This window comes from Anolis carolinensis, unplaced genomic scaffold, assembly GCF_035594765.1.
Source record: "Anolis carolinensis isolate JA03-04 unplaced genomic scaffold, rAnoCar3.1.pri scaffold_7, whole genome shotgun sequence".
Classification (NCBI taxonomy): Eukaryota; Metazoa; Chordata; class Lepidosauria; order Squamata; family Dactyloidae; genus Anolis; species Anolis carolinensis.
In genome coordinates this window covers 36,420,867-36,437,251 of record NW_026943818.1, presented here as the reverse complement: position 1 = coordinate 36,437,251, position 16,385 = coordinate 36,420,867, and the positions used below count along the sequence as shown (strand labels likewise).

Sequence of the window (16,385 nt, the reverse complement as noted above, 5' to 3'; positions counted from 1 at the left end):
GTGTATCAATAAAATAATAATAATAATAATACATCACATAGTCCCAGACACTTGGGAAGTGTCTGAGGTGGGATCCAATACAAAAGCCAGCATAGTGATCTTGCCTGCTGTGTAGTCATCTTGTCGTGTATCAATAATAATAATAATAATAATAATAATAATAATAATATAGTCCTAGACACCTTTGAAGTGTATGACGTGGAATACAATACAACAGCCAGCAGAGTGATCTTCCCTGCTGTGTATTCATCTTGTTGTGTATCAATAATAATAATAATAATAATAATAATAATAATAATAATAATAATAATAATACATCACATAGTCCCAGACACTTGGGAAGTGTCTGAGGTGGGATCCAATACAAAAGCCAGCATAGTGATCTTGCCTGCTGTGTACTCATCTTGTTGTGTATCAATAATAATAATAATAATAATAATAATAATAATAATAATAATAATAATAATAATAGATATTTAAGTAACTTGCAATAGTTAAAAGCGTTATCGAACTGGTATAAATATCCAATGCTACTCACCTCAAAGCGCTGGGAGTTCACCTTCTTGCCCTTCTTGTTCCAGGTCACGCGGGGCTTGGGGTCGCCAGTGGCTTGGCACACGAAGGAGGCCACTCCACCCGAGACCCCGATCTGGTCCACCGGACTCTTGACGAACACCGGAGGACCTTTAGAAAGAAGGGGGAAAAGGAGAAGATAGGGTAAGGGGAAGTTTCACAATGCTTAGCAACAATGGGGGGAATGGTGGTTTTCATTTGGGGTTGGTATACGTAGTTCCCCTCCTCCTGAAAACCCAAACTTTTCCCCCGAGCCCTGGGATTTGTAGTCCGACAAGATAACCGCACTTTTGGGCAGAGAAGGTGGAGGACCTTGTCAAAACTACACCTCCTGAGTGTTCATAGCATGTAGCCATGTCAATTAAAGTGGCAGTGTTCTACAAAAATCATTATTATTTATTATTAGTGTCAGGAGCGACTTGAGAAACTGCAAGTTATTCAATGGTGATCCTAGTATAGGAAGGATAATATCCAGGATAACTTTGACAATGTGGTGCGTGAATTAGTACCAGACATCCTGAGGCGTGAGGTTGAATGGGCCTTTAAAAGCATTGCTAATAACAAGGTAGCAGGAGACGACGGGATCCCAGCGGAACTGTTTAAAATTCTGAAAGATTTTTTTTATTCGTGACAGGGGCGACTTGAGAAACTGCAAGTTATATACTAGAGATCCTAGTATAGGAAGGATAATAATATCCAAGATAGCTTTGACGATGTGGTGCGTGAATTAGAACCAGACATCCCGAGGAGTGAGGTTGAATGGGCCTTAAAAAGCATTGCTAATAAAAAGGCAGCAGGAGACGACGGGATCCCAGCTGAACTGTTGAAAAATTTTGAATGATTTTTTTTTTTCATGTCAGGAGCGACTTGAGAAACTGCAAGTTATATACTAGAGATCCTAGTATAGGAAGGATAATAATATCCAGGATAGCTTTGACGATGTGGTGCATGAATTAGAACCAGACATCCCGAGGAGTGAGGTTGAATGGGCCTTAAGAAGCATTACTAATAACAAGGCAGCAGGAGATGACTTTTCGAATGGGCCTTAAGAAGCACTGCTAATAACAAGGCAGCAGGAGATGACTTTTCGAATGGGCCTTAAGAAGCACTGCTAATAACAAGGCAGCAGGAGACGATGGGTCGCATGGGCCTTAAGAAGCATTGCTAATAACAAGGCAGCAGGAGACGACGGGATCCCAGTTGAACTGTTTAAAATTTTGAAAGATTTTTTTTTTCCGTCTCAGGAGCGACTTGAGAAACTGCAAGTTATATACTAGAGATCCTAGTATAGGAAAGATAATAATATCCAGGATAACTTTGATGATGTGGTGCGTAAATTAGAACCAGACATCCCGAGGAGTGATGTTGAATGGGCCTTAAGAAGAATTGCTCATAACAAGGCAGCAGGAGATGACGGGTCGAATGGGCCTTAAGAAACATTGCTAATAACAAAGCAGCAGGAGATGACGGGTCGAATGGGCCTTAAGAAGCATTGCTAATAACAAGGCAGGAGATGATGGGTCGAATGGGCGTTAAGAAGCATTGCTAATAACAAGGCAGCAGGAGACGACGGGTCGAATGGGCCTTAAGAAGCATTGCTAATAACAAGGCAGCAGGAGACGACGGGTCGAATAGGCCTTAAGAAGCATTGCTAGTAACAAGGCAGCAGGAGATGACGGGTCGAATGGGCCTTAAGAAGCATTGCTAATAACAAGGCAGCAGGAGACAACACGATCCCAGTTGAACTGTTTAAAATTTTGAAAGATGATTTTTTAAATTTGTGTCAGGAGTGACTTGAGAAACTGCAAGTCGCTTCTAGTGCGAGAGAATTGGCCGCCTGCAAGGACGTTGCCTAGGGGATGCCTGGATCATCCTATGGGAGGCTTCTCTCATGTCCCTGCATGGGAATCTGGAGCTGACAGACGGGAGCTCCCCCCGCTCCCCTGATTTGAACCACAGACGTTTCAGTCAGCAGTCCTGCCGGCACAAGAGTTTAACCATTGTGCCACCGAGTTATAAGTTGTAAGTTTGGTGGGACACTGGTCCTCTTTGGTAGAAAGGCCTTGGGAAACTACGAGTCCCCAAGGGGAGATGGGACGGGGTATAAATCAAGTTGACTTGACTCACTCTGAGGATTCTGCTACATCGAACTCTGGCAGTTCGAGGGATGTCGGGGTGCATTTATTCTCCGGTGCAGAGACACCCGCAAGAACGGTAGGCAGCCTTTCTGATCGGCTCCAAGCCGAAGCCGACGCAGATCGGAGCGGATAATGCCAACCGTAGCGATGAAGCTCACCTCTCTTGTCAGGCGCGCATGTTTGGCGTGTTCTCTTGAATCTAGTGACGGGAACAGAACACGCTGGAGGCCCTGCGGAGGGCTGGAGTTCGAGACACGCGGTGTCGCCAAGCCCAGAAAGGCCTGCCATTTGGTTCAGTCCCCATTCTGCTGCCTCCCTCACTTCTTTACGGCCAAAGATCCCCATATACATATATACAAACACACATTTGTTTGATGCCGTTACATCATTTTTATTATATTTTAGGTGTGTTAAGGGAAAAGCCAATTTTCTAATTGTACAAAATGCATAAGGTTGTGGGTAAACTACAACTCACATCATGCCACGTGAACCCCGAGAAACTCCCATCAGTGCTTAAAGTTATTTACGTTGGGCAAGTTTGCTCTGGATGCATCATTGATGGGGTAAAGTGTGCTCTCTGACTGTAGGGTGAACTACAACTCCCACTCTGGTGAGTCAGTCCCCTCAAACCGATCCAATAGGTTGAGTGAGTCATAGGAGTCTGTGTGCCAAGTTTCTCAAGTCGCTCCTGACACGAAAAAAAAATCATCTTTCAAAATTTTAAACAGTTCAACTTGGATCCCGTCATCTCCTGCTGCCTTGTTATTAGCAATGCTTCTTAAGGCCCATTCAACCTCACTCCTCAAGATGTCTGGTTCTAATTCATGCACCACATCGTCAAAGCTATTGTGGATATTATTATCCTTCCTATAATAGGATCTCTAGTATATAACTTGCAGTTTCTCAAGTCACTCCTGACACGGAAAAAAATTCATGGGCGATTTCAAATGGCCCATGAGTCTGATTGTGTTCAGAAGTGGAGTCTTGGTGGAGGGTCTGTAGTTAAGGTAAAGGGTAAAGGTTTTCCCCTGGCGTTAAATCCAGTCGTGTCCAACTCTGGGGGTTGGTGCTCATCTCCATTTCTAAGCCGAAGAGCCGGCGTTGTCCGTAGACTCCTCCAAGGTCATGTGGCCATAGGCATGACTGCATGGAGTGCCGTTACCTTCCCGCTGGAGCAGTACCTATTCATGTACTCTCATTTGCATGTTTTCAAACTTCTGGGTTGGCAGAAGCTGGGGCTTTAGATAATCTGTGGAAGAGGCCAAAGTGAAGCCTAACTCTGCCTGTCCCCTGGGCTGAGTGGGTTCCTAGGAGACCAAGTGGGCGGAGCTTAGACTTCTAACTGGCAGGAATTGGATAAAAACAATTATTCCTCTCCCTCTAATTAGGACTTTATTTTTCTTTTCTTTTTGTTGTATCAACCTAGAGGAGTGGATGATGGGTTGTGTTGTCAAATTTCGAGGTTGGGGGGTCTGTAGTTTTGTTGTTTTGTCCGCTGCCCTGATGCCATCACTCTTTTATATATATAGATAGATAATAATACTTTATTTGTAGTCATTTTCAAAGTATAGAAGTCAGAAACACTGAGGTGTCTGTGGTGGAGGTAACATATAAAATCTATAATGATATTATTCCTATATCGTTGGAAAGCACCCCAATGGCCAGTCAGTCCATTCTGCCACAACACAATGCAATCCCTCCCTGCAGATGGCCATCCAGCCTCCGCCAGACTCCAAGGCAGCATATCCCACCATCGAATAGGTCTAAAGTTCTTCCTAATGTTTAAGTGGATTTTCTATACAAAGCCGGAGATTGTGAAGAAGGAAGGTGTTGAGCGTACCTGGCTTGGTATTTAATTTATTTGCGAGATTTATAGACTCGCTCTCAGCAACGCCGCCGTCCCCGAGCCGAAACCCAAGCAAACAAGATAAAAATCCCCGACAAGGAATATACATAATATGTCTCCTTCCCGATCTGTTTTTTTAAATAGGCCGCTAATGGCCTCTTGGAGGTTTATTTGGGTTTTTTTTTAAGAGCCTGCTTTTAGCTTAACATTTAGAGCTGAATCCTTATTAATGACAGGGACGGTCTCTGCTTTAAGTGGAGACACCACTGTATTTATTTATTTATAATATATTTTATGTAGATATAACTTGTAAACCACCCTGAGTCCCCTTCGGGGTGAGAAGAGCGGGATATAAATGCCACTAATAAATATAAATAAATAAATAAATAAATAAATAATAAAAAATTTCAATAAATTACATTAATGCTTATATTGTGCTTTACTAATAATATCATATAATATAATGTATATATAACTTGTGAGCCGCCCTGAGTCCCCTTCGGGGTGAGAAGGGCGGGATATCAATGTCACTAATAAATATAAATAAATAAATAATAATAAAAATTCAATAAATTACATTAATGCTTATATTGTGCTTTACTAATAATATAATATATTGTATGTATATATAACTTGTAAACCACTCTGAGTCCCCTTCAGGGTGAGAAGGGCGGGATATAAATGTCACTAATAAATAATAATAATAATAATAATAATAATAATAATATTTCATGTAGCTGATTTTAATATTGTAACTTTGGGCTATCTCAAGTTGGTTGTGGCTTGATCAAAAGAAAACATTGCGATAATAATAATAATAATAATAATAATAATAATAATAATAATAATAATAATAATTTTAAGCTGCAGGAGAGTATATTTCGGAAAGAGTAGTTTGGTATTGCAACTGACTGTCCAGAGACGTGATGGGGAATAATAATAGTAATAATAATTTAGAGATTTATAGATTACTAGCTGTGGCCGGCCACGTGTTGCTATGGACTTTATTTTTCTACGTTTTTTTGTTTGTTGGAAAAACATAGATGGGATGACTATGTCTTTTGTGGTCAAATTTGGTGTGATTTGGTTCAGTAGTTTTGTTGTTTACTCAGTCCTACAAACGTACATTACATTTTTATATATATAGATTATCATCATCATCATCATCATCATCATCATCATTATTATTAACGCAACAAGATGAGTCCACAGCAGACACTCTACTACTACTACTACTACTACTATTATTATTATTATTATTATTATTTTATTGTATGACACAGCAAACAAGATAGATATGCTGGATTTCATTTCACAAAATCACAAGTCGAACACTTCCCAAGTGTCTAGGACTGCTGTTGTTGTTATTATTATTATTTGAAACACAACAAGATGAGTCCACAGCAGACACTGCTGGCTGTTGTATTGGATCACACGTCGGACACTTCCCAAGTGTCTAGGATTATTATTATTATTATTATTATTATTATTATTATTATTATTATTATTATTATTATTATCATCATCATCATCTCCATAGAGGCTCGGGATGCTGAGGATTGAACTCTATGTCTCATGAGCCCTCTTCCAACACTATGATCCAAAACTCAGCAAATAAATGTCCTTACATTGACATTCTTTGCCCAGATGTTTCGGGTTTCTGCGCATTGATTTGGGGAAGAAAGGAAAACATCTCTGTGCAAGAAGGAGGAGGAGGAAAAAAGCGGGATATTTTTATGAATATGCATTTGGAGGAAGTGGAAGCTATCCTCGTTTGAATCAAAAAAAGGAACCCCTTTTTAGAAAAAGAATAGAAAATATCTTTAATTGACTTGAGAGCAGAACACGAAGAAACGGGAGGGAGAGAACGAGAGAGGAAGGGAGAGAAAGAAAGACGCAAATGGCAGGCGCTGCTTGAATAATTTATCGCCCTTTGAAGTTGCCAGAGAAATTTCAGCTGCCTTGGGGAGCCCTTGCTCCCCATTCAAAAAGGGTTTCGCTCCGTCTTTTAAACGCAACCGGAGCCAGGTTGTTTTTTTTTTTTTTAATTTTGCACTTTCTGCATAATTAATAAGCCAGAGCTTCTCCAAGCCTCCCCTTGTTTAGAGATGGTTCGTCCCAAGCCAAGCAGTGGTTCGATATCTTCATCAGTGGCTCTGACGGCGGGGCCATTAAATAATAATAATAATAATAATAATAATAATTTGATTGAAGTCAAAAATCAGAAACTCCTCAAAGCACAGCAGACAAAAAACAGTACAAGAAAATCGCACTACAAACTAGAGCAGAATCAGTACAAGAAAACCGCACTACAAACTAGAGCTGACAGCTGGCACAACAAAACATTGCATGGGAAGTTCCTTGACAAAATGGAAGGAAAAGCTGATAAGGAGAAGACCTGGCTATGGCTCACGAATGGGACCCTGAAGAAGGAGACAGAAGGCCTGATCCTTGCAGCCCAGGAGCAAGACATCAGGACAAAGGCAATTAATAATAATAATAATAATAATAATAATAATAATAATAATAATAGAAGACCTGGCTCTGGCTCATGAATGGGACCCTGAAGAAGGAGACAGAAGGCCTGATCCTTGCAGCCCAGGAGCAAGCCATCAGAACAAAGGCAATTCAGGCCAAGATCGAAAAATCAGCTGATGACCCAAAACGCAGACTGTGCAAGGAAACCAACGAAACCACTGATCACATTCTCAGCTGCTGTAAGAAAATCGCACAGACAGACTACAAGCAGAGGCACAACTACATGGCCCAAATGATTAATTGGAACTTATGCCTCAAGTCCCACCTCCCAGCAGAAAAGAACTGGTGGGATCACAAACCTGCAAAAGTCTTGGAAAATGAGCACGCAAAGATACTGTGGGACTTCCGAATCCAGACTGACAAAGTTCTGGAACACAACACACCAGACATCACAGTTGTGGAAAAGAAAAAGGTTTGGATCATTGATGTTGCCATCCCAGGTGACAATCGCATTGATGAAAAACAACAGGAAAAACTCAGCCGCTCTCAGGACCTCAAGACTGAACTGCAAAGACTCTGGCAGAAACCAGTGCAGGTGGTCCCGGTGGTGATGGGCACATTGGGTGCTGTGCCAAAAGATCTCAGCCGGCATTTGGAAACAATAGACATTGACAAAATCACGATCTGCCAACTGCAAAAGGCCACCCGACTGGGATCTGCACGCATCATTCGAAATTACATCACACAGTCCTAGACACTTGGGAAGTGTTCGACTTGTGATTTTTTGATACGAAATCCAGCATATCTATCTTGTTTGCTGTGTCATAATAAAATAATAATAATAATAATAATAATAATAATAATAATAATAATAATATATTTCTTATAATCTGCCTTCATCTCCCCGAAGGGATTCACATGTGGACAAGCCCTAAAAACATCACTTGAGCCAGGAAGATAGTTCCATCTTGTCTTTTGTGCCATAGCAATGTGTTATGGTAATTTTTTTATATATATATATATATACACAATATAATATACAATCTATATACATAAAAATGTAATGTACGTTTGTAGGGCTGAGTAAACAACAAAACCACCGAACAAAATCACACAAAATTTGGCCACAAAAGACATAGTCATCTAATCTATGTCTTTCAATCAAAAAACTGGAAAATAAAGTCCAAATTAGAGAAGGAGGAAGAGCCGTTTTCAACCCTGGTTTCTGGTCAGAAGGGTAGGCCCTGCTCCTTTTAGGCCCCGCCCACTTTGTCTCCTAGCAACCCCCTCGACCACAATAGCGCCGGGGTACAGCCAGGCTTTTGAGGCTGCAAGGCTATTCACTGCTATTCCACCTTGCCAACAAAGCATTCCCATAAGCCACAGCAACACGTGGCCGGACATTTATAAATATATAATATATTGTATATACATATAATATCAGTAGTAATATTATAATGTAATACAATATTATACGAATAATAATACAATATAATAATATTAATTATATATTACATGTAATATTACTAATAATATTACAGTATAATCATATATAGTACAATATAGTAATATATAATGCTTATATTGTGCTATGCTAATAATATATTGTATGTACATTTGATTTGTAAGCCACTCTGAGTCCCCTTCGGGGTGAGAAGAGCGGGATATAAATGTAGCAAATAAATAAATAAATTAAAACATAAAACATCTTAAAATAAACACAACCATGTCAATTAAAAAGTGAAGGGAATTAAAAATCTCTCTCTATCTCTCTCGGACACAAAGAGAAAACTTTGGGAACAGAACATTTAGCCGCAAAGTCAAAGCACATCTTGAAAGAGCAAAGAATGGCATGTTAAAAATGCCTCCGTCCCACTGATGGAGGGATTCGAACTGTGGACTCTCTGTCACGGGGAAATGTGGGCAGAGGAAAGAATTGGTGTTTTGTTTATATGTTTGCCTTTTTTAAAAAAAGAGGGGAAAAAATCTACATGAATTTCGGCGGAGACCACTTGTCCTAAGGGCTTGGCGTCGTTTTGACAGAGCAAATGTGGATTTTAATTTTCCTTCGGGGTTTTTTTTTCGTGTCAGGAGCAACCGGTGTTGCTTCTGGAGTGAGAGAATTGGCCGTCTGCAAGGACGTTGCCCATCTAGATGATCTCATTAGGACATCAGAAGACCATAGATAAGGAAAGGGACCTTCAAAGACCATTTAGATGATCTCATAAGGCCGTAGCTAAGCAAAGAGACCTCCAAAAGCCATCTAGATGGTCTCATAAGGCCGTAGCTAAGCAAAGAGATCCCCAAAGACAATCTAGATGGTCTCATAAGACCATAGGTAAGCAAAGGGACCTCCAAAGAACATCTAGATGGTCTCATAAGACCATTGGTAAGGAAAGGAACCCTCAAAGGCCATCTAGATGATCTCATCAGGCCATCAAAGGACCATAAATAAGCAAAGGGACTTTCAAAGACCATCTAGGTGGTTTTATAAGATCATAGATAACGAAAGTGAACTCTAAAAGCCATCTAGATGGTCTCATAAGGCCGTAGCTAAGCAAAGAGATCCTCAAAGACCATCTAGATGGTCTCATCAGGCCATCAGAAGACCACAGATAAGCAAAGGGACCTTCAAAGATCATCTAGGTGGTTTCATAAGACCATAGGTAAGGAAAGTGACCGCTAAAAGCGATCTAGATGGTCTCATAAGGCCGTAGCTAAGAGACCTTCAAAGATCATCTAGACAATCTTGTAAGACCATAGGTAAGCAAAGAGACCTCCAAAGACCATCTAGATGGTCTTATAAAACCATTGGTAATGAAAGCACATCTAGATGATCTCATCAGGCCCTCAGAAGACCATAGGAAAGGAAAGGGACCCTCAAAGACCATCTTGATGGTTTCATAAGACTATCGGTAAGGAAAAGGGCCCCCAAAGGCCATCTAGACAATCTCATAAAACCATAGGTTAAGAAAGGGACCCTCAAAGACCATCTAGATGGTCTCATAGGACCATAGGTAAGGAAAGTGAGCTCCAAAAGCCATCTAGATGGTCTCATAAGGCCGTAGCTAAGCAAAGAGACCTTCAAAGACCATCTAGACAGTCTCATAAGGCCATAGGTAAGCAAAGACACTTCCAAAGACCAGGTAGACTTAGGTCAACTCTAAGTCTAAAGTTTAGGCTGCATGACATAGAAGGTGTCTATGGACAACTCAGGCTCTTTGGCTTAGAAATGGAGATGAGGACTGAATGGCCCTTGGGGTCCCTTCCAATTCTACGGCTCTATAATAGTAAAAACAATAATAATGTTGACTGCCCTTGGGATCTCTTCCAACTCCAGAATTCTACAATAATAAATAATCTTTGATAATAATATTGATGGTGATGGGCTCCCCTCCTCTGTCGGGAGGGATCGAATTGTGCCTTCCTTTATAGCAGAAGGGGGCTGAACCGGATGGCCCTTGGGATCCCAACTCTAGGATTCAATGATTCTATAGCGCTTTTTCTCAATGCTTTATGAGTTTGAATGGCCATCTGTCGAGAGGGATTGTGTCCTCTTGCCAGGCAGAAGGATGGACCTTGGGGTCCCTTCCAACTCTAGGAATATATACACAGGCCAATCCTATGTAAGCCACCCCAAGTCCCTTTGGGGAGATGGCAGTGGGGTACAAGAATAAAGTCATTATTATTATTATTATTATTATTATTATTATTATTATTTTATTATGACACAGCAAACAAGATAGATATGCTGGATTTCGTATCACAAAATCACAAGTCGAACACTTCCCAAGTGTCTAGGACTGTGTGATGTATTTTCGGATGATGTGAATTATTATTGTTGTTGTTGTTATTATTATTATTATTATTATTAGCTGTACCCAGCCATACGTTGCTGTGGCGTAGTCTGGTGATTAGGATCCCTCCGGTTAGGAAGCAGCCGGGCTTTGAAGCTGTAAGGCTGTTCAGTGGTATTCAAGGTGGTCAACGGAGGATCTCTCTGGTTAGGGGGCAGCCTGGCTTTGAAGCTGCAACATTTTTAAAAGTGCCATTAGGCTCCGCGCACAGCTATGAGGTCCTCTGGGTAATGTAGTTGTTTCAGTTCCCGGGGGACCTCTGCGCATGCGCAGTAAGCAATTGGGGGTTTTCTGTTATTTGGACTTTATTTTTCTAGATTTTTTTTATTGAAAGACATAGATTGGATGGCTATATCTTTTGTGGCCAAATTTGGTGTGATTTGGTTCGGTGGTTTTGTTGTTTACTGCATGGGAAAAATGCACAATACATTTTTATATATATAGACTAGCTTTGCCCGGCCACGCGTTGCTGTGGCTTATGGGAATCCTTTGTTGGCTAGGTGGAATAGCAGTGAATAGCCTTGCAGTCTCAAAGCCTGGCCGTTTTCTGGAGTAGCTGGAGCTTTTTGTTGTATGAACGTAGAGGCATGGATGAGGGGTTGTGCTGCCAAGTTTAGTGTTTCTGGGATGTGTAGTTTTGTTGTTTTGTCCTAGGCCGAAATTTCATTACCCTTTTATATATATAGATGATGATGATGATGATGATGATGATGATGATGATTGGATTGTATTTGATAGAGCTAGTCTTTACTTTGTTTGCTCTGTTTAAATCAAAACCACACCGAATTGGAAAAGGATGGTGGGGGGAATGACATCACTGCGGCTCGATTTAATTTGATCAAGTCATGATGCAAGGTGACACTCGGCATAAGCTGAATCTGGCGTCCTTGGGCAGAAAAGCCGCGGAGGGAGGGAGCGAGAGAAGGAAGGAGCAGACCAAGGGGAGAGGCAGGAGGAGAGGAGGAGATGCAGTCCTCACGAACGCAAGATAGAAAGAAAGAAAGAGGGGAGAAGACCCTCACTGGATTTACGCACGAAGGAATCAACACTCCAGATTATCAAGATGGGGGATTTTGGAAGTCTTGGGTTCGCGTGAATTTCTACTACGCTGTACCCCGCCATGAGCGGTGAGGGACACCAATAATAACAATAATAATAAGATCAGGTGGCGGAGGACTCTTGCAAGTAAAATAAGCAGTCAAAGAAGAAGAACATGCCCTGGCAGAATATGTAAAGCAAAGTGAAGAACCTGCTTTGATTGAAGTCAAAAATCAGAAACTCCTCAAAGCACAGCAGACAAAAAACCAGTACAAGAAAACCGCACTACAAACTAGAGCAGAATCAGTACAAGAAAACCGCACTACAAACTAGAGCTGACAGCTGGCACAACAAAACATTGCATGGAAAGTTCCTTGACAAAATTGAAGGAAAAGCTGACAAGGAGAAGACCTGGCTCTGGCTCACGAATGGGACCCTGAAGAAGGAGACAGAAGGCCTGATCCTTGTAGCCCAGGAGCAAGCCATCAGAACAAAGGCCATTCAGGCCAAGATCGAAAAATCAGCCAGTGACCCAAAATGGAGTCTGTGCAAGGAAACCGACGAAACCATTGATCATATCCTCAGCTGCTGTAAGAAAATCGTACAGACAGACTACAAACAGAGGCACAAATATGTGGCCCGACTGATTCATTGGAACTTATGCCTTAAGTACCACAACAAGTTTCACAACAAGCCAAATTTTTCAAAATTCAATCCTCACAGGAACAGAAAGTGAGGTGAAAACATCAAAAGGGGCATAGACAGAAACACTACAAGGGTGTTCACCCTTCCCAATGTGATCCAAAGCGAACAAGGCTATTCAGTGCTATTCCACCTGGCCAACAAAGGATTCCCATACGCCACAGCAATGCGTGGCCGGGCACTGCTAGCATGTGTGTGTGTTTATTCTTTCTTTCTTTTGATGGTCATTCCTTGGAAAGCGATTCGTTTTGTGGCCAAATTTGGTGTGATTTGGCCCACTGGTTTTGTTGTTAACTCGGTCCTAATTATGCCCATTACATTTTATATATATACATATATATGGCTAGAATTACACTTAAAATGTACTTGTTCTGACTTACATGCAAATTCAACCTAGGAACATGTTCAACTTGTGATTTTGTGATACGAAACCCAGCATATATATCTCGTTTGCCGTGTCATACTATGCCTTTGTGTCAATAATAATAGTAATAGTAATGTTGTTGAAGGCTTTCATGGCCGGGATCACAGGGTTGTTGTATGTTTTCTGGGCTGTATGGCCATGTTCTAGAAGTATTAGAACATGGCCATACAGCCCGGAAAACATAATAATAATAATAATAATAATAATAATAATAATAATAATAATGTTGTAAGAAAATCGCACAGATAGACTACAAACAGAGGCACAACTATGTGGCCCAAATGATCCATTGGAACTTATGCCTCAAGTACCACCTCCCAGAAGTAAAGAACTGGTGGGATCACAAACCTGCAAAAGTATTGGAAAATGAGCACGCAAAGATACTGTGGCACTTCCGAATCCAGATTGACAAAGTTCTGGAACACAACACACCAGACATCACAGTTGTGGAAAAGAAAAAGGTTTGGATCATTGATGTTGCCATCCCAGGTGACAATCGCATTGACGAAAAACAACAGGAAAAACTCAGCTGCTATCAGGACCTCAAGATTGAACTTCAAAGACTCTGGCAGAAACCAGTGCAGGTGGTCCCGGTGGTGATGGGCACACTGGGTGCCGTGCCAAGAGATCTCAGCCCGCATTTGGAAACAATAGACATTGACAAAATTACGATCTGCCAACTGCAAAAGGCCACCCGACTGGGATCTACAGCATCATCCGAAAATACATCACACAGTCCTAGACTCTTGGGAAGTGTTCGACTTGTGGTTTTGTGATATGAAATCCAGCATGTCTATCTTGTTTGCTGTGTCATAATAATAATAATGATGATGATGATGATGATGATGATGTTTACTACCCGCCTCTCCTTGTAGCTCGTAAAGTTTACAACGTGTGTCTGACTTGAATGACAGAGAACACAGAGAAGAACAACACCAAAACCAAATCTGTGTAAAAGGTGGACAACACGACAAAATATTATGTGTATTATAATAAACCAAAGTGTTACAACAGATGCAACTGCTGTTGTGCGCCTTCAAGTCATTTCCAACTTCTTGGCTCAGGAGGGGAAGCAGAATGTAAGTAATGACAACACCGCCGACGATTCAGATTAAATGAAACTTTCAGATATAAATTGGAATAAAACGGGATGGAAGGAACGAGCACGAGACTTACTTTCAGCAGAGCAGCCGATCAGGATCAAGACGAGGACATTGGCCAAAGGGATGAGCAGCGACATCCCCGGCCCCGGGTTCATGGCGCCACCGCAGAGAGCGGCCCCTGAGCTCCGCCGGATCGGGCCCCTGGGTTCAGCGACGCTCAGAGCGTCTCCGGAGCCGGGTCAACACCTGTGAAGAAAAGAGGCCCAGAAATTAAACGTTCCCAAAGTACTGGACTGATATGCAAAGTACCTGTATGCTAAATACATGAAGTTTGTGAGTAAACCAACTATGTTATTTTAAGGAAGTCTACTTATTTTTGGTCTCTTGAGAGCATGATTTAAACCAGTGGTTCCCAAACTTATTTAGCCTACTCCCCCTTTCCAGAAAAAATATTACTCAGCAACACCTGGAAAGGGGGCGTGGCTTAGAGGGGTGGGCGTGGCTCCTGCTCAAGAGGGCGGGGCTGAGCCTCTCCCGTAGTCTAAGATGCAGGGCTGCGAGGGGGAGGTGGGCGGGGCCACAAATGGGAAGCCAGGACTGGGATGGGCAGAGTTACGAGCTCTGAGATAGGGCTGAGCTTCTATCCCTGTCGTGTGGCGCCTGCCAGGACACAGGAGGCGGGGCCTCTTCCTGAATGCCTGACAGGGCTGGACCTCTCTACCCCGCCCCCGTGAACTAACAAGCGCCTCAGGGGAGGTCTACAGAGGCTCTTGGGAAGAGGGCCCGCCCCTAGCCTCTTTAGTCCTAAAAGGCCTCTTAGGAGAGATATAGAGGCTCAGCCCTATCTCGTGCTCTTGGAAGGAGGCCCCGCCCCCTTCCCTAGCTCCACCCTCTGTGTCCCAACAAGAGCCTCAGGAGAGGTATAGATTCTCAGCCCTGTCTCGGGCTCTTGAGAAGAAGCCACGCCCACTCCTCTAGCTCCGCCCTCTGTGTCCTAACAGGCACCTCAGGTGCTCAGCCCTGTCTCCGGCACTTGGGAAGAGGCCCCGCCCCTCCTCTACCACTAAGAATGTCTCAATCCATTTTCATTTGAGACCTTCAAAGCTTTACAGGACTCAGAAGAACCAATCCAAGGTTGACAGAGCCGCTTTATACATCGGTTGCTAAACTACAGACACAATGAGGTGCCAAGAAAACCGATAAATAAGTTTCAGAACAAAGGAAGCTACGATGGCTCAAACGAGGCAGTCGTACTTTGGACACATCACCAGAAAACCCAATAGAAAAGACAACAAAAGGCCTAGAAAAGGAGGAAAGCAAGAGGAAATCTGCAGAAGTAACACACTGTGACACCTCTAACTCGAGTTGATGGGATCCCGAGTGTTGTCATTTGACAAGGTCTTCCATCTTCTCAGAGAGCGTTGGTACTTCGCCAAACTACAGCTTCCAGAATCCCATCACATTTAGCAGAAATTTCAACAAATCAGACATACTGTATATACTCGAGTATAAGCCTAGTTTTTCAGCCCTTTTTTTAAGACTGGAAAAGCCCCACTCGGCTTATACTCGGGTGAGGTCCTGGTTGGCTTATATTTGGGTCAGCTTATACTCGAGAATATAGGGTACATTTATTATTTTTCTCTATTATTATTGGTATTATTATATTTATTATTTTTCTCTATTATTGTTGCTACTATTACATTTATTTTACTCTATTTTTATTATTATTATTAATACATTTATTATTTCACTCTGGTATTATTATATGTATTATTTTACTCTATTTATTACTACATGTATTATTTTACTCTATTATTATTTATTATTATTATTACATGTATTATTTTACTCTATTATTATTACAAGGATACATAAGCACATCGACATTGAAGAAGATGAGAATAATGATTTGATCAGAGTGACACAGAGTTGGACAGTCTTATCTTAAATTTGAGCTTTATGTAAATATTCAAAAACATTGAACCTACTGATGCCTCAATTAATGTAATTTTGTTGTTATCTGTTTTTATTTCTGAAATTTTCCACTCTCGGTTTATACTACAGTCAGTTTTTATATACTATACCCAGTTTTTTTGTGGTAAAATTAGGTGCCTCGGCTTATATTCAGGTCGGCTTATACTCGAGTAGATGTGGTACATATCTATATATAGAAAAGGGTAATGAAATTTCGGCCTAGGACAAAACAACAAAACTGCACATCCCAGA

General features: G+C 41.6%; 1 protein-coding gene across 1 annotated transcript in view; it reads right to left on the bottom strand.

Annotated features, from left to right (window-relative positions):
* ptprs (protein tyrosine phosphatase receptor type S) overlaps nucleotides 1–16,385 on the bottom strand; it is a 240,208-nt gene that overhangs the window by 129,715 nt on the left and 94,108 nt on the right. The window contains exons 2-3 of the mRNA XM_062960704.1: nucleotides 14,233–14,405; nucleotides 539–684 (exon numbers count right to left, since the gene is read on the bottom strand). Coding sequence (XP_062816774.1) covers nucleotides 539–684; nucleotides 14,233–14,314 — 228 coding nt within the window. The 5' untranslated portion in view covers nucleotides 14,315–14,405. The remainder of the gene's footprint in view (nucleotides 1–538; nucleotides 685–14,232; nucleotides 14,406–16,385) is intronic.